Source organism: Anopheles arabiensis, chromosome 2 (assembly GCF_016920715.1).
Source record: "Anopheles arabiensis isolate DONGOLA chromosome 2, AaraD3, whole genome shotgun sequence".
Taxonomy (NCBI): domain Eukaryota; kingdom Metazoa; phylum Arthropoda; class Insecta; order Diptera; family Culicidae; genus Anopheles; species Anopheles arabiensis.
The window spans coordinates 38,435,797-38,462,445 of record NC_053517.1 but is presented as its reverse complement, the minus strand read 5'-3'; the positions used below and the strand labels follow the sequence as shown (position 1 = coordinate 38,462,445).

The 26,649-nt window shown below is 45.1% G+C and overlaps 4 protein-coding genes across 8 annotated transcripts; 3 read left to right on the top strand and 1 right to left on the bottom strand.

Annotated features, from left to right (window-relative positions):
• Positions 1-197: 197 nt before the first annotated feature.
• LOC120894048 (titin) lies at positions 198-9,928 on the top strand. The gene is given in 6 exon segments (XM_040296396.1): positions 198-500; positions 581-894; positions 1,044-2,843; positions 2,925-3,080; positions 3,230-6,347; positions 6,350-9,928. Coding segments are annotated over 6 exon segments (9,006 nt in total). The 5' UTR covers positions 198-311; the 3' UTR covers positions 9,779-9,928.
• A 3,639-nt stretch (positions 9,929-13,567) lies between these two features.
• Positions 13,568-16,454, top strand: LOC120896083 (solute carrier family 35 member F6). The gene is given in 6 exon segments (XM_040299916.1): positions 13,568-14,082; positions 14,220-14,250; positions 14,252-14,368; positions 14,725-14,878; positions 15,385-15,672; positions 15,766-16,454. Coding segments are annotated over 6 exon segments (1,152 nt in total). The 5' UTR covers positions 13,568-14,005; the 3' UTR covers positions 16,251-16,454.
• Positions 16,455-16,636: 182 nt separating this feature from the next.
• On the top strand, positions 16,637-20,103 carry LOC120894407 (MMS19 nucleotide excision repair protein homolog). The gene is made up of 3 exons (XM_040296957.1): positions 16,637-16,820; positions 16,934-19,542; positions 19,604-20,103. The coding sequence occupies exons 1-3, from the start codon at positions 16,733-16,735 to the stop codon at positions 19,805-19,807; spliced, it is 2,901 nt and encodes a 966-aa protein (XP_040152891.1). The 5' UTR covers positions 16,637-16,732; the 3' UTR covers positions 19,808-20,103.
• Positions 20,104-20,225: 122 nt separating this feature from the next.
• On the bottom strand, positions 20,226-26,523 carry LOC120894408 (MORN repeat-containing protein 4 homolog). Of its 5 annotated transcripts, none has more exons than XM_040296960.1 (6): positions 26,329-26,523; positions 25,842-26,008; positions 22,193-22,671; positions 20,977-21,391; positions 20,873-20,892; positions 20,226-20,741 (listed from the first exon to the last, which is right to left on the bottom strand). In XM_040296960.1, the coding sequence occupies exons 4-6, from the start codon at positions 21,160-21,162 to the stop codon at positions 20,474-20,476; spliced, it is 474 nt and encodes a 157-aa protein (XP_040152894.1). In that variant the 5' UTR covers positions 21,163-21,391; positions 22,193-22,671; positions 25,842-26,008; positions 26,329-26,523; the 3' UTR covers positions 20,226-20,473. The 5 variants fall into 5 exon arrangements, with proteins under 5 accessions (XP_040152894.1, XP_040152895.1, XP_040152893.1 ...); XM_040296961.1 differs by having other exon boundaries at positions 20,977-21,396; positions 22,225-22,671; XM_040296959.1 differs by having other exon boundaries at positions 20,977-21,396; positions 22,234-22,671.
• Between the last annotated feature and the right edge of the window lie 126 nt (positions 26,524-26,649).

Here is a 26,649-nt window from a genome sequence, read left to right as displayed (position 1 = left end):
AAATTTTCTAAATTTAATGACAAAATATTCAAAATAATACGATTTTTTTAATTCGAATGTCTGCACTAGCCCAATACATCGAACACACCGCCAAATGCTATGCGATGTTATTGGCTGTCATGCCAATGATGACAGCTACGTTATTGCAGTTTCGGAATCAACGGTTTTTGGCTGTTTCTGTTGAAAACAAACGCAGTTGTTCTCGGGAAGCATCATAGCAGACATCTTGCGAACAGCGGTGCAGCTGCAGAAAATTGCTCTTTTTAAGTTATTAAGTTTTTTTCGCGTGTCTATGATTAATTAAGCGCGAAATGAAGATGTTTTCCATACGTGGTGCTAACATATTGATCCTTAATAAGGAAAGTGGTGAACAGACGCGAAAAATCGCTGTGAAAACCGATCGTGTAACAATTGGCGCCCATCCGCTGAACAGCATACGGCTCCACACACTCGAAGCAGAGCGGCTTCACTGTAAATTGTTTGCCGATTCATCGAATTCGGTAGGTTGAACGATACATTGGGCTACATTACATCTAGAGGGAATATGCAACGGTACTAATGGGTTAGTGTGGCTTTCTAGGTTACTATCCACAACTTTTCTGTGCGTAATCCGGTCCTGCTGAATGGCGTACGATTGGAGGGCAAAACAGTGATACAGAATGGCGATAAATTCGAAGTGGCTGGCTACTTATTTGAGTGGAACTATAATCCAGCAAATATTATTGCGGTTCGTAAATCGACCAAACGCGCCACTTGTCTGCCCAGTGTTGGAAAGCCCAAAACATTGAAACGCGTAAGAAGCTTCGGAGAACTCGTTAAACAATGTTCTGTAAAAGTTCCGCGTGATGTGGGTTTGATGTTGAATGCCATTCGGAAACGCAGAACAATACACAGGTAAGAAACAGAATTTTCTTTTATTGTATCAGATATTTTTGTATTTGATTTTTTGTGAAACATCGCCATCTCCTTGCGATATTTTCGGGAGATGTTATTCTTTTCATCATATGCATCATTCCAACGTTTTTTACATTGTTTTTGTATAGCATCATTGTACCTTCATTGAACCGGTCCCCGGAATCAGATGGAACGCATGAGAATGTCCATTTAACCGATAACACTCATGCGCAGGCCGATACCACCATGCAAATGGAATTGAATGCCGCTAATCCTGTTGCAAACCCCAACGAAATTTCAACAATTGAAAAGGAAAACGTTACATTACGACACGAAGTACCCAAACTACAGACTACAGGCGTCATGCTTACATCGTACGTTTCTTTAGCAGAAAAACGACATTTAAAATGTAAAACACCGGTCGCCTCACCTAAGCGAACGCCACTGCGACACAAGAACGAAACTTTTGATAAAACAGAAATTGAAGAATATCTGGTAAATGTGTCCAATCCACACGATTCGATGCATTTAATCGATTTAACAACGCCTGTTAAATCGCGGCCCCCAAGCGCAGTGCGCAAAGTGTTTTCCGGAAAAGTGGCTCAGTCTCCTCGCGTATTGGACGCTATCAATTTGATCTCACCTAGTCCGAAGAAAGTTAATCGAACGCCTAATTCGGTGAAAGCTGTAGCACCTTCAACACCTAAAGTAGCATTGCTTAAATCGGCCATTAAAAATTCTCGAATACATGCTTCGGACACTAAGAAAACACCGTTGGCGTCGTCTCTATCGAACAAGAAGACGCCAAATGTTAAGATCAATTCGAGCTTACGGACAGATCCACATAAGGTGACACCGATTTCTAGCAAAACTTCTGCGGTTAAGTTGCGCAAACATTTGATATCGTCGCTGAACAAAAAAGATTCTAGTGACACTCCAGTTCCAATCGTCACTGCAGAAGCACCGACAGATCCAAACACTACTCCAATACCAATTGTGACAACCGAAACATTAAGCAAACATTCAACACCGGTACCCGAAAGCATCCCTAGGGACCAACAGTCGCTACAATCCGTAATACCCGCATATAAAGACGAGATTATCGCGAATGTTGCAGATACGGGTGTTGAAGACACGGCAGTTGTTATACCGATGTTTGATGTACAATCAGTTATAAAGAAGCCCAACAGGACAACACAAATACGATCGGCAAAATATTCAGATGTCACGCCTCATGAATCCTTTATGGATGGAGTAACACCAGCTGTTGTCCCGCCGGAAGATAATGCGCTTGTGTTGCATGCGGACATCAACGAACCCGTGCGATCTAACACGCTACACGAAGAGCTGAAAAACGTGAACGACCTACCTACATGTACCCGCCTGAACCGTAATTCTTGCTTACCGATTAGTACTGCGCAACTTACACCCCAGCCAACAAAGTCACGGAAAACATTTAGCGCTCTCGATTACAACAGTTTATCCGTAAGCCCGATGAGCCGTGTTAGTATCCCGGAAGATCCGATAATAGATTTGGATTTAGAATCGGAGCTCAGTTCTCTGGATGATCACGTGAATGAGGATGAACTTTTGGCAAGTAGTGATTCAGAGCCTGTCCATGATATAGAAATATTACCCGCGAAAGTTAGTACACCGCAGCTGAGGGATTCGTTGCGAGATACGCGAAAATTTATTGGTAGCGCTTTTACGTCCTTAAACACATCAAGACCACAGCTGGACTTGACAGCCGAAATAGATGAAAGCCTACTGATTAATGAGGAAGAAGAACCGGATCACGGTAATAATGAGATGTACAACATGCAAACATCTCATGATTCAGAGTTGCCAAATGAACAAATTATTTCGAATGCCCTTGTCGTAAGTGATGACACGGCGACGCCAATGGAAACGAAGCCGAAATCATCTACAGCATCAATTCTTTCTAACAGGTATGAGAAAACCAGTTTCTAGATTTACGTAAACGCTTTTAGATATTTTTGATAATTACCGACATTCATGTATGTTTCCAGTATGCGGGAATGCTTTTCATCTAAACACTCGAAAATAAATGACTATCGAAGGAATACGCTCTCCACTGCAGTTCTACAGGATTCATCAAGAGGATTGACGAAAGAAGACATAAATTGTGTTTCACAATATATGAAAACGACTCCATCTGAGGAAGAGTAAGTTTTTGTCCTTTTTTCGAGCATAGCGTCTTTTATATTTTTCTTGTATTATTATTATCATTTTAATATAATGCTATTATGCACATATTGTTGTTGTTAACTATTTTTAAGAATGTGACTGCTAATTAGTATGCTTATTTTTTTAGACCCAAACACGTCTCCGATGTCTCTGTCCATGAGCAGCTGCAACCAGTTGATGCTGATCTCGATGACAGTAAGAATATGCTGAATCCTGCTGCAGATTCCAACCAACTGTCGCCTAACTATAGCTTAAAGATCATTCCGAAAACACCAACACGTTTGCCGGAATCTGCCAATGAGCATGTAAGTGAAACTAAAATGCTGCTTAGCACTCCTAAAATCGCCGATGAGTACATACAAGAAAACCGTGAGAATATGTTCAGCACACCGAAAGCAATAGAATCATCTGAGGTGGGCTGCGATAGGGTATCAACGTGTATCAATCTGATAGGTGTTAAGGAAATGCTTAAGACTCCTAAAGTCTCTCATTCAGACGTCAATTACTGCCATGCGATGGAAAATATGTTTAGAACACCGAAATCCGTGGTTTCATCTGAGACAGAGAAGGAAAACAGTTGTGGTAATGTTGAGTGTAATGAAGAATTGCACAACACTCTACCCGAAGGCCAATCTGATGGTCAAGAATGTGAAGAAATTCAACATGGTATTAATGCTGAGCCTACATCGCCAAGCGCTGAATTAGTGGACATTGACAAGATGAAGGAACTGAGCAGCACACCTAAGTCGATATCTTTCGCTGATGCAGATCAAAATGATTCATCTTGTATCGATCTGGAAGATTCTGTTGACCCTTTGTCGTCTGCTGTTGATATCGAAGGCAATCGTCAGGTCGAGGAGATACCGAGCACACCGAAATCGATATCCACTATTGATGGAGATCAAAATGAGTTATCCTGTGCGGATCTGGTAGATGCTGAAGAAGTCGAGTTGCAGGAGTTAAACAGAACACCGACGCCAATATCTAGTATCGACGTAGATAAAAACGAGTCAGTTTGTATTGAACTGGCAGTTGGGGATGATTCTTTATTGGCTGCTGCTACCGTAGAAGATACTTGTGAGGTCGAAAAAATACCCGATGAACAGCCAAGTGCGTCAACCTGTACCGATCTTGCAGATGTAGTGGAAGATGTGGCATCAACTGGCAATATTGAAGAAAACGATGAGGAGAATGAGTTGAACAAAACACCGAAGGAAATTTTGTCTATGCAAGTAGAAAACGAGAAACACAATTGTGTCAATCTGGTAGGTGTGAAAGAGCTGCTTAAGACGCCTAAAAAATGCAACGTTGATGATGCAGATTATCGTGAGCTTCAGGACATGTTCAAAACACCAAAGCCGGCATCTAAAATTACTGCTAAGGGCTCAGAGACCTGTGTAAATTTGGTCGGGGTGAAAGAACTGTTAAAAACTCCTAAAAACATCGACATGGATGCTTCAAACTTGAGTGCGATTCAAAATATGCTTAAAACTCCGAAGCTGGTATCTTGCGACGATGTAGATTCGAATGAGTCAGTATGTGCCGAAGTGATAGATATCGCGGCGTCTGAATCGTCAACCAATCAGGAAGAAAATAACGAGATTAAGAAGTTGATTAGAACACCGCAATCGATTTCCTGTGCTGATGCAGATCAAAATGAGTTATCTTGTATCGATCTGGAAGATTCTGTTGATCCTTTGCCTTCTGCAGTTGATGTCGAAGGCAATCGTCAGGTCGAGGGGATACCGAGCACGCCGAAGCCGATATCTGCTATCGATGAAGATCAAAATGAGTTATCCTGTGAGTATCGGGTAGATGCTGAAGAAGTCGAGTTGCAGGAGTTAAACAGAACACCGAAGCCGATATCTACTATCGATGAAGACCAAAATGAGTCAATTGAACTGGCAGTTGCGGATGATCCCGTATCACCTGCTGCTACTGTAGAAGACACTTGTGAGGTCGAGCAAATATTCGATGAAAAGCCAAATGCGTCAACCTGTACCGATCTTGCAGATGTCGTGGAAGATGTGGCATCAACTGGCAATGTCGAAGAAAACGATGAGGTGAATGAGTTGAACAGAACACCGAAGGCAATTTTGTTTATGCAAGTAGAAAACGAGAAACACAATTGTGTCAATCTGGTAGGTGTGAAAGAGCTGCTTAAGACGCCTAAAAAATGCAACGTTGATGATGCAGATTATCGTGAGCTTCAGGACATGTTCAAAACACCAAAGCCGTCATCTAACATTACTGCTAAGGGCTCAGAGACCTGTGTAAGTTTGGTCGGGGTGAAAGAACTGTTAAAAACTCCTAAAAACATCGACATGGATGCTTCAAACTTGAGTGCGATTCAAAATATGCTTAAAACTCCGAAGCCGGTATCTTGCGATGATGCAGATTCGAATGAGTCAGTATGTGCCGATGTTGAGGATGTAGAAGAAGAGCCTGGATCGCCATTCGATGATATTGAAGACAATTGTAAGGTCGAAGCGATACCCAAAACACCGAAGGCGCAATCTGCTTCTGTCCTAGATCAAAATAAGTCAACATGTGTTGATATTTCTAACGACGTACAGCCTGCGTCACCAAGCACTGATATAGAACACCATGTTGAGGTTAAGGCAAAGGAGTTGTTACAAACACCGAATCTGACACGTCAATCTGGAAAGGAAGATCAAAACTGCGGCAATCTGGTAGGTGTGAAAGAGTTGCTTAAGACTCCGAAAAACAGCAACATAGATGATGCTGATTACCGTGAGCTTCAGGACATGTTCAAAACACCAAAACCATGCAAACCTGCAATTTCCGGAAAAGCAGAAGATCCCATTGTAAATTTGGTCGGGGTAAAAGAACTGTTAAAAACACCGAAAACTACCCACAAAGAAACTCAAGACTCGATTGCGATGCAAAATATGTTCAAAACTCCGAAGCCGGCATCTTGTGACGATGCAGATTCTAATGAGTCAACCAGTGCTGAAATGATAGATATCGCGGCGCCTGTGTCGTCAACCAATCAGGAAGAAAATAACGAGATTAAGAAGTTGATTAGAACACCGCAATCGATTTCCTGTGCTGATGCAGATCAAAATGAGTTATCTTGTATCGATCTGGAAGATTCTGTTGACCTTTGCCTTCTGCAGTTGATGTCGAAGGCAATCGTCAGGTCGTGGGGATACCGAGCACGCCGAAGCCGATATCTGCTATCGATGAAGATCAAAATGAGTTATCCTGTGAGGATCGGTTAGATGCTGAAGAAGTCGAGTTGCAGGAGTTAAACAGAACACCGAAGCCGATATCTACTATCGATGAAGACCAAAAAGAGTCAATTGAACTGGCAGTTGCGGATGATCCCGTATCACCTGCTGCTACTGTAGAAGACACTTGTGAGGTCGAGCAAATATTCGATGAAAAGCCAAATGCGTCAACCTGTACCGATCTTGCAGATGTCGTGGAAGATGTGGCATCAACTGGCAATGTCGAAGAAAACGATGAGGTGAATGAGTTGAACAGAACACCGAAGGCAATTTTGTCTATGCAAGTAGAAAACGAGAAACACAATTGTGTCAATCTGGTAGGTGTGAAAGAGCTGCTTAAGACGCCTAAAAAATGCAACGTTGATGATGCAGATTATCGTGAGCTTCAGGACATGTTCAAAACACCAAAGCCGGCATCTAAAATTACTGCTAAGGGCTCAGAGACCTGTGTAAATTTGGTAGGGGTGAAAGAACTGTTAAAAACTCCTAAAAACATCGACATGGATGCTTCAAACTTGAGTGCGATTCAAAATATGCTTAAAACTCCGAAGCCGGTATCTTGCGATGATGCAGATTCGAATGAGTCAGTATGTGCCGATGTTGAGGATGTAGAAGAAGAGCCTGGATCGCCATTCGATGATATTGAAGACAATTGTAAGGTCGAAGCGATACCCAAAACACCGAAGGCGCAATCTGCTTCTGTCCTAGATCAAAATAAGTCAACATGTGTTGATATTTCTAACGACGTACAGCCTGCGTCACCAAGCACTGATATAGAACACCATGTTGAGGTTAAGGCAAAGGAGTTGTTACAAACACCGAATCTGACACGTCAATCTGGAAAGGAAGATCAAAACTGCGGCAATCTGGTAGGTGTGAAAGAGTTGCTTAAGACTCCGAAAAACAGCAACATAGATGATGCTGATTACCGTGAGCTTCAGGACATGTTCAAAACACCAAAACCATGCAAACCTGCAATTTCCGGAAAAGCAGAAGATCCCATTGTAAATTTGGTCGGGGTAAAAGAACTGTTAAAAACACCGAAAACTACCCACAAAGAAACTCAAGACTCGATTGCGATGCAAAATATGTTCAAAACACCGAAGGCAACATCTTCAGTTCAAACAAGCACCGATAAAGCAGAATCATCCTTTGTTAATCTAGTTGGTGTAAAAGAGCTGCTCAAGACTCCTAAAAACTCCGTAACAGAGACGCATGATTTGTCTGATATTCCAGATATGTTTAAAACTCCAAAACCTATATCTGCAAATAAGTTAGACAACAAGAAATCAGTAAAGCATGATGATAGCGGAAAAGAGTCCGTCGAAATGGCAAAGGAGGAGACAAAACTTGATCCAGCAACACCTACGAGAACGATGAGAAAGCGAAAGCTTTATTCAAGAAAAGATGAGGAACTCAAAACACCAGACAACTTAACGGCTCCAAGTCCACAGCGTGGTGTTTCAGATGCAGAGTATTTGAACATATTAAAACTCCCAGTCGCGAAGGAGAATATTTTAACTGAAAAGTTTTCGGAATCTCCTGCTCGAAGAGATATGCCGAAACGAACATGTCGTCAAAAAATCGAAAGTTTGTCAGAGGAGGTTTTGGCCGGAAAGTCTCCAGCCCCGAAATATTGCAAACCACCGGCGCAGAAAGAAGATGCTGCTACGCCCATCATAAAGGAAGAAGTAGATGCTCTATTAACAATTAGACGTGTTGGATTCGTTGATGTAGTAAACGTTAAGGAATTCAACTCGCCAAATATTGTTGGAGATGTAATAAAGAACGTTAATAGACAACCACGTGGAAGGAAACGTACTACTGAGGCACATGATTCGTTGAATAGCTCAGAAGAAGCTACGGAGCAGGTGGTTGAAAATGTCAAGAGAAAACGTGGGCGACCACCGAAGGTTAAGGAGAATTTGGAACAACAGCAGGCAGTTGCCACGGGTGGTAGTCAACGAGGAACAGAATCTAATGCAACTAGCGAGTCAGAGGATGTAGTTAGCGACCAACAAAGCTCGGATGTCACTAATGAGAATATGGGGCTTTTTGATACAGAGACAAAGGAGAAAAATGAAGAGGTGCAACCCACTGATGTAGCTGGTATCGAGCAGAAACTACCAAGAAGACGGCAACAAACAAAAGGGCTCAAATCAGTATCAGCAGCAAAGAAAATTTTAAGTGAAGAAAGTGTGAATGAAAACGATACACCGATCAAGAAACGGGGACGGACACAAAAGAAAGCGTCTGAAGTTGATGTTTTGGCTGAAACATCTAATAGCACACCTTTGAGGAGAGGAAGGACTAAGAAAGCTTTGCAAATAGTAGAAGAAACAGCCTCAACAGATAACCAGAATAATGAAACAGATAAACTAGCACAGGATGAAACGAAGTCAGTTGATGAAAAAGCTAATGTAGAAGTAAATAACGTGACCGAATCGGGGAAAGAAGAGCAAGATATTGTAAAACCTGTTGTAAAAGGACGTAGACGTAAGATAGAAGCACACAAGGAGGAAGATACGGGGCATAATTCTGCAGAAACTGTACAAGAAGCAACGAAGCCTGCCAGCAAAGGCCGTAGACGTAAGGTTGAAGAACCACAGGAGAAAGAATTGGAAAAAGAAGTTTCAGAAACAGTGCAGGATGAGCCGAAAGTTGTTGGTAGAGGCCGTAGACGTAAGATAGAGGTACATAATGAAGATGAAGCGGTAAAAAAAGATGTTGTTGCAGTTGCACAGCAAACGACTAAACCGGTAGCCAGAGGCCGTAGACGCAAGATTGAAGAACAGAATGATGAAGAATCGTCAGAAAAAGTAACAGAAGATGTGCAGGATTCATCTAAATCTGTTGACAAAAGTCCTCAGCGTAATACAGAGGTATGTGTCGAGGAAGATTCGGCCAAAGTAGATGTCGCTGTTGCACAGGATGAAGCCAAGCCTGCGCGTAAAGGTGGTAGACGTAAGCAGGAACTAATTAAAGCAGAAGACACAGAGAGTGAAGATGCATCAGTTATAAAGGATGAAGTGAAGCCTGTCGGCAAAGGGCGTAGACGTAAAGTAGAAGTGCAGACAAAAGAAGAGCCGACTGAAGTGAAAGCTGTCAAAGGTCGTAGACGTAAGATAGAGGTGCCGGCTGAGGAAGCGGAACCACAGAAAGTGGAAGAGAAACATGAACCTAGTGAAACTCCAAAACGTGGTCAGAGCGAAACTGTTGTCGTCAGTGGATCGCAGCAGGATACAGGCGAACAGAAACACGATCAGGAAACTAGCGCCAAAACCACGACAAAGGCAAGAAAAACCGCCAAAAAAGATGAAGCAAGCAATACTGATGATTCGGTCGTAGTAGAAAATGCTGCTGATTCAAGTCCAAAAACCGAGACGAGGCCGGTGAGAAGAACTCGTGCTAAACGGAACTAATTCGTAAATGGCGTGGTAACATCATCATTTATTTTGTTTGGTTCATTCGTTTTTATTTTACGATATACATATTATCTCTTTTGTGTTATTTCGTTTGTGTAATGCGTATGAGTGATTTGAATACACTTTATTATATTATAGTTTTTATTACATACTGTGTTGTATATGTTCGCAATCAATGAGAAAAGTGCATTAATTTTTCTTGCTTATGAGTGTTCAAGGTCAATTGTGAAAAAAAAAATCTGCATAGATATCAATTAGACCCATCCACTGCTAAACATCTATTGCATTGATTGATAAAAGAAAAGAAAAAACTTAAAGGTATGTAAAAATAATATACAATGCTTCGATTTGATTTCAACAAGATGCGTAATTTAATGAAGCTTTAAGCACCGACAAACCGGCGTGACACTGGCGTTACAAAAGTGTCCCACACGAAAGTACTGTCATTTACCAGTGAGGCGATCACTTCTGTCAAAGTAAGCTCTGTTCACTACTGCTTCGATGTAAACAACTTTGCTAAATACAAATTGCGAAGGAAGTGTGAGGCAAGATTTTGTGAGAATTATTGGACATAACACCCAGGAAAATCATTTTATAAGTTTCCAAATCAATGCAAAAGATGTGAGAAGTACATAAAACAATACGCATTGGAATTTGCGAAGAAAAACAAAAAGAGGATTTAGCAGTTTCTTCTCTGTGTCAGTGTAGTAAGCAAATCATTATAGAGATGGCGCTAGTGTTTAACGTATTTTCATTTGAAATAAGGAGACAACTTTTGAAGCTCATTTTGATCGAAGTGTCACGTCGGTTTATCGGTGCTTTAACATTTAATGCATACTTCGCCGGATAATCGACGCTCGAATATACTGTAGTTGTATATTATTTTCGCTTCCCAAAACATGACGTGAAGATCGTAATCGGACAGGTCGGACAGGAGGAGGCATATAAACCAACGATTGGAAGCTTCAGCGTCCACCAACTGACAAACGACAACGGCCTCAGGCTGATAAATTTTGCCTTCTCCAAGCACATGAGCATCCGCGGCACCTTCTTCCAGCATGTACACCGCCTTAGTTACACATGGAGACACCCGAGGGGTGATTCAAAGTCCCAAATCGACGCCGTTCTGATTGACGGTAGGCACTTCTCGGATATTATCGACGTTAAAACGTATAGAGGCGCAAACGTCGACTCGGACCATTTCCTGGTCATGGTAAAGCTGCGCCAGAAACTCTCCGTGGTTAACAACCAACGGAGTCAGTCCACCAAGGCTCAACCAGGACCGGTTGAAGTGTGCTGATGTGGCGGAGGGGTATGCGACAGCGCTCGGAGAAGCGCTTCCGGCCGACAACATCGCCGCGATGCCCCTCGCAGATCACTGGCGTATGGTGGAACGAGCCATCAGCACTGCAGCCGAACACAAGATCGGCCGCTTATTACGTAGAGAGAAAAAGGAATGGTTCGATGAAGAGTGCAGACGAGCACTACCCGAGAAGAATGCAGCGCATGCCTGCATGCTACGGCATGAAACTACCGGAGGAGTGGAAGCTGGGTGTTATTCACCCAGTCTACAAAAAAAGCGACAGGCTGGATTGCTCTAATTTTCGAGCCATCATAGTCCTGAATGTCGCCTACAAGATCCTGTTTTGCAGACTTGCTACAAATTTTGTCGGCAGCTACCAAGCTGGGTTTGCTGGAGGCAAATCCACTACCGACCAAATTTTCACTCTACGGCAGATCCTCCAGAAGTGCCGAGAGCGCCAGATCCCAACCCATAGACCGGAAGGTGCTATGGAGCATCATGCAGCGGTACCACTTCCCTGGGAAGTTGATCCGGCCGTTAGAGGCCACCATGAACGGGTTGCAGTGCAAGGTGAGAGTATCGAACTTGACGTCGGAATCGTTCGAATCTCAAAGGGGTCTGAGGCAAGGTGACGGACTGTCTTGTCTGCTCTTTAACATCGCCCTGGAAGGTGTCATTCGAGGCGCGGGGCTAGACAACGACATCCGTGGCACGATCCCTTACCGGTCTCTCCAATTTCTTGGCTTCGCGGATGACATCGACATCAACAGCCAAGGTGAGTGAGGCGTACACCCGACTCAAACGCAAAGCAGCAAGAATTGGATTAAGAATCAATGCGACAAGACGAAGTACCTGCTTGCCGGAGAATCAGACCATCTGAGAGGCAGTGTATTAGTTGACGGCGACAGTCTCGAGGTGGTAAAGGAGTTTTGCTATCTCGGGACGGTCGTTACTTCGGACAACGACATCAGCAGCGAAATCCGGAGACGCATTGTGCAGGGGAATCGTGCATACTATGGGCTTTACCGACTGCTGAGATCCAGAAGACTTCGAGCACGCACGAAATGTACATTGGTTCGCCCGGAGGTCCTCTACCATTCGAGCGGAGGATGCAAATGCTCTGGGCGTGTTTGAGCGACGCATCCTCCGGACCTACTTTGGCGGTGTGTTTGAGCATGGAGCGTGGAGGAGAAGGATGAATCACGAGCTTGCTGAGCTGTACGGCGAACCGAGCATCCTGACGGTGGCAAAGGCTGGTAGGATACGATGGCTGGGGCATGTCATGAGGATGCCGGATTCATGCCCCACCAAGAAGGTGTTAGACAGCGATCCCAGTTCGGCATAAGACGCATGGGAGCACAGCGAACTCGATGGTTGGACCAGGTGAAGCGAGACCAGATGAACCAGATTATTGAGAAATGGTAAGTCTTTCTTAACTCGTTGAATTAATTGAATTTTAAATTACAGCACTTCCTCAATGGTTGGATTGTCTCTAACAAACAACGAGGTGGCTTTGACAGAAAGAAACACCGGCATGATAGTCATGGAACTATTAAGCAAAGCCATGCGATTAATTTCCGTTCCGGCTTCAGATTAAAATATTTCTGTGCCTTTTTTATTAATCATATTTTTGCCGTTTGTCAAACAACCCCACTATCGAATGTGAACGCACTAGTCGACACGCAATCATATCCCAACCAGTATCATTAAAAGATTAAATATTAAATAAAAACGTTTGTTTCATTCAACTCCCCGTCTGGACTAATCTTCAGCTGATATTTACCAGGAATTGTGGTTAATCTGCATGGAGTACAGGAGGGTTCAGGTCTTGGCTAGCGATCAGAGTATAATCGAACGATTTTACTCACTACGATCACTGAGCAGTATGTTTCTGAGATACGTGGTTAATGGGTTTCAAATTATATCATCGTAATATTAATCAATGTAATTAATGTGATGTAATGCAATGTGATGTATTGTTGTCAGGATCAGCATGGCTTTGGTTTTGGTTTTGGTATCTTAAGGGGTAGTCATTAAGAACTCATTTTAATCAGGTTTCGAGACCATTATTTTAATTGTAATTAATTTGCGTAGCTCTGTAATCTGGCGAAATTAAATAGTATTAATCCAAAATATATCTAACATATGGGTGTTCTGATAAAATTTGTAAATTTAGATTCTAAATGGATTAATAAATAATACTCGTGTGCTAAAGTAACATGTTTATCTTTTTTATATAATGATTCTAACATGGTGAAATGATAATATCATTGGACACTTTAAGCGTAAAATCGATACAATCTGCCTGCCCTATAGACAGTCAAATTGCAAACCCCGCCAACAGCAATAAGAACAACAACCAAGCTGAACAAGCAGCATAGTAATTGCTCTCTGCAACGTGATGCCGATCAGCGTCCGATAGGCGTCATACAAAGCATCGCTACGTTTTGTTAGTTGGGGAGAAATGCTCATTGGGTACAGTGTCTCTTTCCATTTGCGTTGCGATCAGCTGTGAACGCTACTCGCTCGAACGACAAGTTGCTGTGTTTTCTTTGCGCGATTACTTGCAAGGACGCAGAGCGGTGGAAAAGATATCGATCTGCTTGACGAACAGTTTCCCCCGCAAGTGTTCGCGTACGTGAAACAGGCGGACAACGAAAGTGAACAAGTACAATCATCTCAGCAGCGCCCGCACTGGTTGGGCGTCAATTCCTTTGTCATCGCTGTACGCGATGGTAGACATGGTGTAGGGAGCAGCCATTGCAGTTACTTCTTGTTGTTGTTATTGGTGGTTGTGGCAGTGTCACTGTGTTATCGGTATTCGCGTTTATTTTTTTTGTTTTGTGAAGCTGTTTGTTTATCCTGTGTAATTCTACAATTTTCTGTACGTACCATCGAGCCAGAGTGCAAACGAAAACAAAATGGCCTGGTCGCAAAAGCAATTCATATTCGCGCTTACCATGGTGGTAACAGGCTCCATAAACACGCTCAGTACAAAGTAAGTGAAATTAGCGATGTTATTTTTTAACGCGCGAAAGAGAGAGGGAAAAGCCATCGACCTTGAAAGCGGAGTATGCTGGCTGTATCGAAAAGATCGTAGAATGCATAAAAATGTGTTTTAACCATACATTGCAGATGGGCTGACAATATCGAATCGGAAGGCTCCGGATGGTCAAGTGCGGCGGTTTGTGCATCCGTTCGTGCAAGCGTGTGCAATGTTCCTTGGAGAATTCCTTTGTTTACTTGCATTCAAAGCCGTTTATTATCATCTACGTCGCAAGAATGTAAGTTGTTCGCTCGAGTCGCTCGACTTCCAAGACGGTCACGAAACACGAGTAACCGCTTGCACATAGCCTACTTGTGCTACGCTGCTACGGAATCGAAATCCACTAAATAGTGATCGAATACAACACACAGCTTCCGCCCGATGACAGCAGATTCAATCATGACGGCAAGCTGTATAATGACTCCATCGCAAACAGGGAGCTTATCAGCAGCCGCAGCCACGGGTTGCTCGTGTTTCGTTGTACTATCATCCGCCTTTCCTGTGTTCCGTTTTTGCTGCACCGCATTTTTGCTGTGGCCCGTTGCTTTTTCTTATTGTGTTTCATTTTGCCTTTTTCTCCCGCATGATGCACAGAATGGTTCCGAGGACCGGCACGATCTTGTGCAGGGCAACCGGGAGTTCAGCCCCTTCATCCTATTCGTGCCGGCAATGTGCGATATGCTGGCGACCTCCATTATGTACGTTGGTCTCAATCTGACCTACCCCTCTAGTTTCCAGTTGCTCAGAGGTAAGTTTAGTTTCAATGGAAGCATAACAAGCTATTTATTATTTAATCTGCACCCCACTTGTTTAAAGGATTTGGCTATTGATTGGCGTCAGGTCATTACTGATTTCGTTGAAATCGTACGTCGTGAAATCCGAACCATTACCGCTTTTGGTGTCAACGATTGCTTTGTTTCATTTGTATGCATGTGCTAGCCCACAATATAGTGGCACCTCGGATGATTCATGCCTAATCAACTTTAAAAGCGGAGCAGCAGACACCTTCAATATTGCTTTTTGGTTCAGTTTTATTTTAAATCATTTTCCTTTCCATCTTTTAACGAGTAAGGCTGCAATTCGTATGCACGCTCTTTGCCTCATTCCGATTAATGCCTACAACACAAGGTTGAAGCCTTTAAAAATCAGCGACACACTGGACGCAACCTGTTGCGAAACCACTGCTACCCATAATACCCCCTCATTTCTTCTGTGTTCCTTCACTTACATGCCTGCTTTCTTCATTTTTCCCAGGATCGGTCATAATCTTTGTCGCTATACTGAGTGTAGCCTTCCTGAACCGCACGCTGGTGAAGCGGGAATGGTTCGGCATTGCCTTCATCATGGTTGGCCTGGTGATTGTTGGCATGTCCGATGTGCTGTCGAACGATAATACGGGATCGCAGTACACCAGGAACAATGTCATCACGGGTGATCTGCTGATTATACTGGCACAAATCATTACCGCGGTCCAAATGGTGTACGAGGAGTATTATGTGACCGCGCTAAACATCCCGGCACTGCAAGCCGTCGGCTGGGAAGGCAAGTATTAGCACCACCATCCGTGTGTACCTTTTGAAAGCGCGGTGGAAGTTTTTTTCTAACGAAACGTGTTCTATTTTGTTTGTCCCGCAGGTTTCTTCGGCTTTTCCGTGCTGGGGGCGCTTCTGCTGCCGATGTACTTTATCCACGTGATGTACCCGTTCAACAGCAACGCGCACGGCGTGCTGGAAGATTTGCCCGATGCGCTCGCCCAGATGGCCAACAACTATCAGCTGATCATAGCTATTTCGGGCATGATTGTGTCGATTGCATTTTTCAACTTTGCCGGCATTAGCGTGACGAAGGAAATCTCAGCCACGACGCGGATGGTGCTCGATTCCGTCCGAACGCTCGTCGTGTGGGTAGTGTCGTTGCTGCTGGTTTGGCAAAAGTTCCACTACCTGCAGCTGATCGGGTTCGCGGGCCTCCTGTTCGGCATGTGCCTGTACAATGACATTATTGTGCTGCAAACGTACCGGCGCGTGAAGATTGCGCTGTTGCTGCGCATCGGACGCCAGTCGTCGGACGGAATGGGCGAGGTTATTATCAACCGGCAGGCGGACGAGCCAGATCGTTAGACTGAGAGAATAAGAGAGAGAGAACGCAAAAACTGTGGGTGTAAACGGATATTTGGGACTTTTTTTCGTATGTGTGTAGTATAGTAAAGCTCCTTGCGCTGATACTCTCTGTTGTGTGTATCAATAACAACAAAAATATCTCAAAACAAATACAAACTCTTAACTGATAGGGGAATAAAAGTGAATCCAATGTGAAGCTACTTATTTGATTGGTTTCTGTATTAAGTTAAACGAGTGAAAACTGCTTGTCGTGATTAAAATAATAAAATATATAAAACTTATTTTAACGTATCGTTTAAAGTAGCAAAGTGTCATCCACGCGACTGTTTCCTATTCGTACGAGCAGCGCTGCTGTTTCTTTGTTGTCTTCGGTGACAGCGGTCCACCGACTGCTTTGTTGTTATTTGCCCGTACGTTGAAATTCCACCATCGTGCTCAACAAAAGTCGGTCGAAAGTTGTGTGCTAATTTACACGCCCAGCAATGAAGTTCCCGTGGTCGCACACGACAATAGTGGATATGATCAAGACTGATCAGAAAGTGGAAGAAAAGTGCCACCAAGTTACCACAGGTAAGCTTTCGTGTTTGACTGCACTGGACATCCGCCCTTTGTTGGCTGGCTGGATGGCTTTGTTGGAGTATACTGATCGTTGTTTCATTCTCCCCTCCGCCCAACACTGCTAGACATTATCGCTGGAAAGCTAAATGTGGCCGAGTTTGTAGAGGAGCTAGGACCAGCGCTGACTCACACCGATGCCTCAGTCCGCGCCAAGGGAACGACGCTCTTATCGAACGTGCTGAAGGATCTTCCACCGGACGCGCTGCAAGCGACTCAGGTGGAGCTGCTCTGCACGTTCTACATTGACCGTTCGCTTGACCACCATACCGTGACGCCGATGGTATTGGCGGGCATCGAAGCACTTACGCACATGACCAACTTCCCCGACGGTGCCGCCGTCCGGTTGCTGCGGGCGCTTTTCGAACGAGTGCCCTGCCAAAGCCAGAAAAAGCCGGAACGCACGCTGTACTTCCAGATGATGCTAAATCTCGCCGAGCGAAAGGTGGACGAGCTGAAGGCGTGGGGTGTCGACTTTGTGTACGGTGTTATTGGTGCGATCGAGGGAGAGCGCGATCCGCGCAATCTGCTGTACCTGTTCGAGCGTATGCCCTCCTTCATCCGGACCTTCCCGATGTACCATCTGGCGGAGGAAATGTTTGAAACGTTCGCCTGCTACTTCCCGATCGATTTCCACCCGAATCCCAACGACCCGGTAGCGATAACGCGCGATGCGCTGGCCGAACATCTGGCAAACTGTCTGTGCGCAACGCCGGAAATGGCAGAGTTTGCGGTGCCGCTGTTGATGGAAAAGCTCGACAGCAGCTTGATCATGGCGAAGCTGGACTCACTGTCACTGCTGCGCAGGTGTTTGGAGCTGTTGGAGGTGGCAAAACTCGAGGAACATCATGACGAGCTGTGGACGGCGTTGAAGAAAGAGCTGCTTCCGGCCGGTGGCACCTCCGCCGCGGAGAAGGAGCTGGTAGAAGCCACATTTGCCGCAGTCCAGGCACTGGCCAAAAATGCTTCCACCGACGAGCCGTCCGCAAAGGCACTGCTCGACAAGATACTGCTCAGCGTGATGGGCGGCCTGACGGATGCCAGCTCGAAGCAGTTCGAAATGAGCCTGCGCGTGGAACTGAGCTGCGCCCAGGGGAGCGTGTACTGTGCGTTGTACGTAATAGAAAAGCTTATCCCGATGCTGCTCGCCCAGCTGAACGTGGACGGGCACGTGGAGACGCGTGTAGCGAACGTGCTGGTAGACGCTCTGCAACGGCTGTGTGCCGTTTGTGCCCACTGGTACTGCATAGACCGGCTGGACCCAGCGCTCGTGGGACAGATGCACAAAAAGCTAATAGAGGTCGTGCTGCAGGAAGCCGACGGTAGCGAGCAGAAACGATCCGCCCTGCTGGCACTGGCAGCCGTACCGGAAATGGTAACGAGCGAAAACCGCTACGTGGTGTATAGTGCGATGGTAAAGATTTTGCTAACCGCAACGGAACAACCGAGCAAGACGATCGATGCGGCGCAGGAATGCTTGTTCTCGTTCGCAATTCGCTACCAGCAGGAGGTGAAAACGGTCGTGCTGGAGAAGTTAATCACGCACGATTACGCCAAGGCCGAGACGTCGCTGGTGCAGCTGGTGTTTAAAACGCTCGGCAAATTCATCCTCTACCATGGGTACATGGACAAGATGGTAAAATTTTTCCTTTCGAAAATATTCGACCCCGACAACGAGCGGCTCGCCATCATTGCCATGGATACGTTGACCGATGTGGTTGAGAATGGGAATTCGAGTCAGCTGGGCAAGGCCGAGCTGTACGAGCAGTACAAACTACTCGACCGGTGCTTCGAGTACGCGAACGATAAGCTTAGCTCGGATTGTCTGCACGCAATGGCGCAGCTGATCGGTGCCGTCGTCAAACAACTCCCAGTGGAGGAGCAGCACCAGCTGATACTAAAGCGATTGCCAGCGTTGCGACTGCAGCAGCGGGCCGATCTTTATTTAGCGTCCGGTTTGCTCGCCTACCTCGACCAAAGCGTACCGCTGGTGGATCACTTTGAGAATCTGGTCACCGATCTGAGCAAACTGGCGCTTGAAACGGACGAAGAGCGGGTGCGGGACGTATGCAATCGGTTGCTGTGCAGTCTGTTCAACCGGATGCCGAACGATGAGCATCACCGGGGTGTGCTGAAGCGCCTGCTGAAGATGATCCGCGAGGAGCTGAAGAAACACAACCACCAGGCCGTGGTCATACTGAGCTGGATCGGCAAGGGGCTGATCGCACGCGGCCATTCGGAGGCGGGTGAGATCGTCGACGATATTGCGGATCTGCTCGACCATCCTACGCTCGGCCACATCGCAGCGCTGGCATTCGAGATCCTGTCCATTGAATTTCCCCAGCTCCATCTGCCCCTGCTGCGCAATCTATTCAAACAAAAGCTGTTCGTGTGGGTCATGAAGAAGCTGGAGCAGAAGGTGGAACAGTACGCCGAAACGCACCTGAAAGCGCTAGCCTTTGTGCTGGCAGCGACACCGCACACGGTGCTGAAAATGAACCTGTCCAAGGTCGGCCCGGTGCTGCTAAAGTGTCTCGCTCAGACCGACGACAAAACGATACTGGAAGCGTTGACGATCGTGCTGCGCTTCACGCGCGAACAGGACCCATTTGTGCAGGACCATTTGCAGACGCTCATACCGCTGCTGCTTAAGCTGACCCTGCACCAATCTTCAATGGTATGGTGTATTGCCGCTTTTTTCCATCCTCCATACTCTTATCCATTTCGTTTCGTTGCAGAAAATACGCATCGGCGCGCTCGAGTGTTTGCTGTACGTGTGCAAGTATCCCACGTTTCTGCTGCTCCCCTTCAAGCAGAGTGTCCTGCTGGCGCTACAAAAACCGTTGGACGATCGGAAGCGCTTGGTAAGAAATGCAGCCGTCACTACGCGGCTCCAGTGGTTTGTCGTCGGTAGTGCGGAGGACACGAAAACGGACAAGTGAGCCGGCGGGAGGATGCTGCAAACACTTGAGCCGTGATGAACACACTACCTCCTCGGAAGAATTCCTGCACAGTAATGCGTTGGTCGTTCCATCACAATGCATTGCCGCCGCAAACAATAATGCATTTGTACGGACATTTTCTGTTTCTATCGATGGAAATATGCGTTGAAATCAAATTTCAACACTGTAAGCGTTTTCCTACTCTTTTTTCTTTCTCTTTTTGTTGATCAATAGTAATCTTAGTTTTGTAGAATCAAATAAAGGACAAATTACACGAGTAGCTCAAGTAAAATGTACTTTCTCTGAATTATGATTAATTATTGGCTTAAAAGTAGAGAAAATGGTCACATAACTTTCCATTCGCTTTGAAGTTAATTTGATTTACCTGCGCTACGTGAAAGAAAACACATATTCAACGTTGACCTTGTATCTATATTTATTCGACGAAATCAATTACGGTACATATTAGCGCTATAGCTCTTCCTGGTCGAGTCCTTATGTACATCAACTTCTTAAAATATCACGAAACGAAAAACTAACGAACACTTCACTAAAACACATGTTCAAAAAACAGAACAACTTGTACAACAACAACCAAAAAAAAAAACGTAACAATAAAAAAGGAACCAATCCTTGCAGCTGCCCGACGCTGACACGCTGCACCACCTAGCTGCCCTGGTCGCACTGGGCGCGTGCCATGAGTGCCACCTTCTGGGCACGGTTGATCACGTCCGGGCAGCGCTTCTTCCGCACCAGCCGACAGTCCTGGAAGAAGCCTTCGTTGCGCGGGAATCCGTGGCTCTGGTCGCTGAACGTAATCAGTCCCAGACCCCAGATGCGTCCGCCGCGAAACTCGCCCTCGTACTTCATGCCGTCCGCCCGCCAGAACACGCCGTGACCGTGGAACCAGCCCTGCATGAATTCGCCCTCGTATCTGAAACGATGAAGTCATGGATAAAGATTTGAAATCAATTCGACCAAAAGGCACCAAACTCCGGCCCCCGGGGGTTCTGCGCCAAAAAGGGCATAACCGGGTGCGTTCCAGAAGCGCTGCGTCCCACATACTTGGCACCGTCGGGAAAACACTGAAACGGAAAGAAAGGCGTGAGTTGAGTGTGTACATGCAGGCGGCCTTGTTTGCGTGCGTGCGCGAAGAAACACTTCCTTACCATCACGCCGAGCCCGGAACAGACGCCATTGCTGAATGCTCCGTCGTACCGCGTGCCGTCCGAGAACATCATCGAGCCCATGCCGTGCTTCTGGCCGCGCTGATTCCAATCGCCAATGTAGCGCGTCCCATCGTCATACCGATAGCCGCCACATTTGACCACACCCGTCTGGACGCTGTCCATCATTTCTGCGCCGTGTTCTGCTTTCGAGTGTGTTATGACGCGGCCTGTTCCGATCGCTAGCTACACTGTGACTGCCGCAGAGCGCGCTGTACGCGTCCACCAAACCCGGCACCTAGTTGCGTTTGGCTTCCCTAGCTCGGCGGGACAGAGAGCTACGATACGGCGGCAATCCGATTTACCGAACCATGCGCGATGGATGGTCGTGAAATGGATTTATTCTTTGTACGATTTCCTGCACTGAGCACGCGAACGGAACGTGGAGAAGTACGTGGGAAAAGGGCAAGGTGACAAATCTAATTAGTCGTTTGCGGAGTTTGGGGAGACTTTGAGAAGAAAAAAAGCCTTTTGTGGTGTGTGTGTGTGTGTGTGTTAGTTATGCGATGGATAAATGCACAAACTTCATTCCCTCTATTGACTCTGTTCCTTGGAAAAAAGCAAAAGCGTGCTAACCGGAGTCACCCAAGCCCATCGCAACCACGCTTTGCAATGCCTCTGTGATTGTGGGGCTCTTGGAAACGTTTAAAGCGCTTTTGTAGACACCATAAATCGATTGCAATTGTAACACAGATAGCTGCGATCGGATTTTTATTTGCCAGTGGGAGCGGCGTAAAAGTACGATTGATGGTGTGGAACAATTTTGCAATCGATTTAAGACTTTGATAAGAAACTGTTTGACTGTATCACAAATCGAACACACCGATGATGTTTTTTTTTAATATGGACTGTGTATTCTGTGAATTATGTTCAAATTTTAAACGCTTTTTAAACTACTTCGCTCATTAAATGCAACCGTTTTGATGCAAATTCCTGTGCACTATTTTTTACTATCACATTTCAAATTGCCACAATCAAACTGCATGCTCACGGGAAACGCATCACCGTAACAGCTTGCTGCGCACTCTCTAACCACAGTTAAACCGGTTACAATGCGGATCGTCTGCTCCGGTTATGTTTCACTGAGTAGCATAAATGTGCGTTTACTCTACCGGGCCCCACCGGATAGAAGCACCTGCATTCGAACACACACACACACACACACCCGTAAAAAGTGGTCCTGTCTGGTACCCTGCTCACCGCCTCCACTATCAGCTCCGTTTTCACTTTCAGCACGTTGCCGTTAGTACACACCAAATAGTACACCAACTACCTACGACTGTTATACCCGTGTTGGTTGCGAGCGTAACCCTCCGGGAGGGATCCACGGTATCCGATCTGGCCAAGCGCGCGTCACCGAGTGCGAGTGCGTTGTGGATTTGCACGAGCATGAGCAACTACCACCACCATCATCGCAACAGCCAGGAGTCAAAGTAGGCGCATGAAACAGAGTAGGGTGGGTGGGTCTGATGTTTCCCCCGCCACATCGCCGGTACGCACTACAGGGGTTGGAAACAGGCGCACCAGCGACATGCGCCGCGAACGCATCATCCATCCATCCAAGCAGTCGGCGGAAAAGGCGCTTACACGTGAAGAAGAGTCTGCATTTTCCGAGACAAGCGCTATCTGGCACAGTATCTGGGGCACGGTGGGATAGAAGGAGGAACGAATTTAGGGGTAGTATTTTTATTAAATTAAACTTAAATTATAAAACGAAATAAACTATCCAAGGGGACCGTCTCTCATCCACACTCGTTTCGTGGCGTAGCTAGGACATTTACAATAAATTTAAGGGCATTCCCTGTCACCGCTGGATATTAAAGCGGCGCAATTAGGGGAAGGTAGGTAAAGACGGACACTACGGGTAAGATGGACACTTCTCATAAATGCATGAAAAAGGTAATTTTCGAAAAAATCAACAATGCAGCATCCTAACTTAAAGTTAAACAACAAATTTGAGAACATTTTTTGCATAATTTGTGCAAAATTGGTAAAATCCACGAACAAAATAAATTTTCAATCATGTGCACCCTTGTGGATCTAATTTGACTGACTGTGAATCTTAAGCTCTATGATTTGTATTGTTTATATTTCCGGAAGTTTTATTTCATGAATGAGTTGTCGTGATCATTAATGAAAAAAACTGGCGAAAGAACGAGGATGAAAGCAATACAAAATATTGTTTTCTGGTGGTTTAAATATTCTGACACCAAAGCGGGAAAGACGGACACCTTGTTGTAGGGAAAGATGGACACCGAATTTATTAATTGTTTTACTTCTTATATCAATTGGTGATGAATAGATTTCTTCAAATACCTTAAATAAGGGTATTCCGAAGCTATAAACCAATCAGCAACTAGACATAACATGAATGAAAGTATTGAAGACATCAAGTCATGAAAGTATTGAAATATGTGAGAAATGAAATACCGTTCAAAATAGTAGCCATTCGTTATGCTATTACTCGCTCGACGCTGATGAGGCGCTTTACGAAATCGAATATCTAGGCAATAAAAAGATTAGGTATTGATACGACATCGTTCAGGATGAGAAGATGAGATAGATGAGAAATTCTATGGGATTACAAATATCAACTGTTGAATTTTGACATGGTGGAAAGTGGCTTAAACTATTAACAAGTCCCTAAAAAAATACTGGGGTCGTGGACTTTTCGCGGAGTAATTCCTAAAAGGAAGTTGTAGACTGTTGTTCTGTAAGCTGGAGCAACGTCAGCTTTTAGTGCGCGATATTTCAATAATGCTTTAGATGCTGTACTCTACGATATATTACAAGCGCCGCTTACAATTTCTAAATTCATGGCTGAATGAACCGTCGTTGCAATTGGCCTAGAATTGGTTTATGTACGTACCATGAAATGGAAAGCAATAGGATATGTTAAAATACTGTAAACTTCTTCAATTTCCAACGTTTTTTTGTAGGTGTCTATCTTACACTTCATGCTGTCCATCTTTCCCATATCAGGTCTCAGGCCGTCTTATCCGAACATTTCAAAACTGCACGAAAAAAATCATGTTTTTCATTCATGAAAAAAACGCAAAAATCGATGGAAACTTAAAAGTTTCATTACATTTTCTGATAAAAAATTAGTTTAAGATAATGTATGCATATGTTCATTGTCGTTGCAGTTATATATCCCTAGATTTTTACCATTTCCCTTAAAGTGTCCGTCTTTACCTACCTTTCCCTAACAACTATCAATCACATCACAAATCGGTACGTGAAAGAAAAAACAAATAATATAAAATGTCCACGTGTGCACTCTATACTTTCCCACCGTGATCTATGCTGGCAGGACGGTGCACCGTCCGCTTGTCTTCACAGCCACTAATCTCGGTGTACGGTGTAGAAATGTGGGTTGATCGCTGACGTAAGAGCTGCTGGGGTTAGGGTGATAATTAATTTTATCGTTCGTTTTTACTGTTTAAATCAGCAGTTTTCTTTTGTTACAGGTATGCTACAGGTATGGACAACATATGGCTGGATCGATTGATGTGACTTGAGGCAGTAAAATTATTACTTTACAACTAGCTGCAGCAATTTGCCACACTTTTGGACCTCATTTTGCGACATTGCACTAGCTGTTGGTTCGTGTTTGTGCTCGATCTTCAAAATTCAGGGCACTTTTGAACGGAATGATTGTAGGTGAAATGTAGAGCAAATTGATCGATAGGAGATTTGTAATTAATCGTAGTACAATTCAATTCAGAAGCTTGATGCGAATATGAAAAAATACGAAAAGGTCTTCATTTGAAGCGGTAGTATGAGATTTTCATTTTTAAGTTTGATTGTTATTACCATGAAAAGAGTTTTTTCGTGTTATTTTTATTCATCTTGTACTATAATTGTTGAGGAATGAGAAAAAATATATCTTTCCATGATAGCTTTTCATTTTGATAATTTGTTTCAGTTTTGATCTTGTTAAGGATCCGAAACGTGGTGCCGCGCAACTCCCTCCGAACGCCACTAAATACAGTTCGTTTCAAAACACTCAAACAGCGCAATAAAAGCTTTACAATTATTACTTGGCTTGGGGCAGTGATCGATGCAGCAAAACCAATATAATAGGCTCAATTCGTCTCCAAGCCGACGTTACTGCACCACGCGGTGGCTCGAATGCTGCTGCATCCTAAGGACTTACCCCATATAACGGCCAATTTCGAGAACGCCTCACCACGTAAAGAGCGTCTTTGATGTTGTTGTTTCCCTTTGTTGGCCCTGCCGAAGATGATTCAACTCGATTACGATGCAACCGCTTCTTGCACGCCCTGGCTGCGGTAATCCGTCCCATGCGCACTACTACTAGCACATGCCGATACGCAACAGCGAATCGTGCACCAACCACCGACTCACGGATTAAACGGACCGCAAATCTGTGGCAGCAAAGCGCGAAACAGGCGAACAAGGCAAAATAGATGAGTGGTATCTATTCACCATTATTCCATGCGGCTGCGATGGTTTTGCGCCAAATGGCATCGACCACGCGTGGTGATGGTGGCCCCCTTAATCTGCTTGGGGGCAACCAGCTCTAATCAGCAAACGGGTGCAGTGGCTGGGTATAGCAAAATCAAAAAAGAAGAAAAAAATGGGCACAAACAGTGGCAAACACTCATCAAACATAATTACTCTTCGAACGGCGCCAGCCGACCGATTGGAATGGGTAGGAAGCATGAATGCGGGCATTACATTGATTGATAAGGTGCAAAGCAAATGTTTTGATGTTTTCTTTCCTCGTCACTCTTCATATCAGATAAACAACAAGGTAAATAATAACTGTCCATTTTACTTACCCTTTCCTCTAATTAGGGCGACGATCTTCTCGTCACTCTCGAAAGGTTGTTCCCTTTCCGTTTCCGCGGCCACTTATCGTTGCACGTATTACAGCACACTCCCCTCCACGGCGTTACGATGTGAGAGAGTGTGGGTGCTTGTGTTGTTCAGTCGCCAAGTGGGCGTCCTAAAATGAGGCTCGAACCGATAATGAATGAAAGTGAAACACTCCAACCCCCCCAAAACGGCCCAGACAGCTAACCGGCACAGCGACGGAACGGGGAAGCAACCGGAACTCAAAAACCCTTTCCGGTTGCTTGCACACTTGCCGTTCGCGAACATTTCATTGGCGCCAGCGATCAAGACGGCCATGAAACGGGCTTACAAGATGCACCAAACGGCGCGCAGTAGTAGTAGTACCGCGCCCGTTGCTAAGACGATCGCTCGCCTAGCCAAATTAAATCGCCCACTGAAACGAATGTACATAAATTCCTACCGGCCACTTACCCTCTCCGGCACCGGGCGCTGATGGGTGGACGAAAAGTAAAAACATTACGTGTGTTCCTCCTCCTCGGTCTGCTGTCCGGATTATGTTCGTTGATGCACTAAGCTGCGTGCTGGGCCAGTGGTGCGGTAAGCGCATTGGTAAGACGAGCGCGGACGGACTCCAAAATCTGTACGGCACACGTACGTTGGCAGCTCTTCGGTGTTAGTTACTGTGCTGGTTCGAGTGATGGAACAAAAAAACTGCAACAAGCTCCCTGCTTACTTGGATTGAAAAGTTCCAAGGTTGATTTCTCGTTCAACGAATGTGGGGTGAGTAGATTT

What these genes read in the sequence shown, in the direction of transcription:
- LOC120894407 (XM_040296957.1), top strand. Translation starts at nt 16,733, where the DNA reads ATGAAGTTCCCGTGGTCGCACACGACAATAGTGGATATGATCAAGACT. An exon ending in GTGCCACCAAGTTACCACAG is followed by an intron (nt 16,821 to 16,933) that starts GTAAGCTTTCGT and finishes CAACACTGCTAG; the next exon opens with ACATTATCGCTGGAAAGCTA. An exon ending in CCCTGCACCAATCTTCAATG is followed by an intron (nt 19,543 to 19,603) that starts GTATGGTGTATT and finishes GTTTCGTTGCAG; the next exon opens with AAAATACGCATCGGCGCGCT.
- LOC120894408 (XM_040296960.1), bottom strand. Translation starts at nt 21,162, where the DNA reads ATGATGGACAGCGTCCAGACGGGTGTGGTCAAATGTGGCGGCTATCGG. An exon ending in GTTCCGGGCTCGGCGTGATG is followed by an intron (nt 20,893 to 20,976) that starts GTAAGGAAGTGT and finishes TTTCCGTTTCAG; the next exon opens with TGTTTTCCCGACGGTGCCAA. An exon ending in TGTTTTCCCGACGGTGCCAA is followed by an intron (nt 20,742 to 20,872) that starts GTATGTGGGACG and finishes TCATCGTTTCAG; the next exon opens with ATACGAGGGCGAATTCATGC.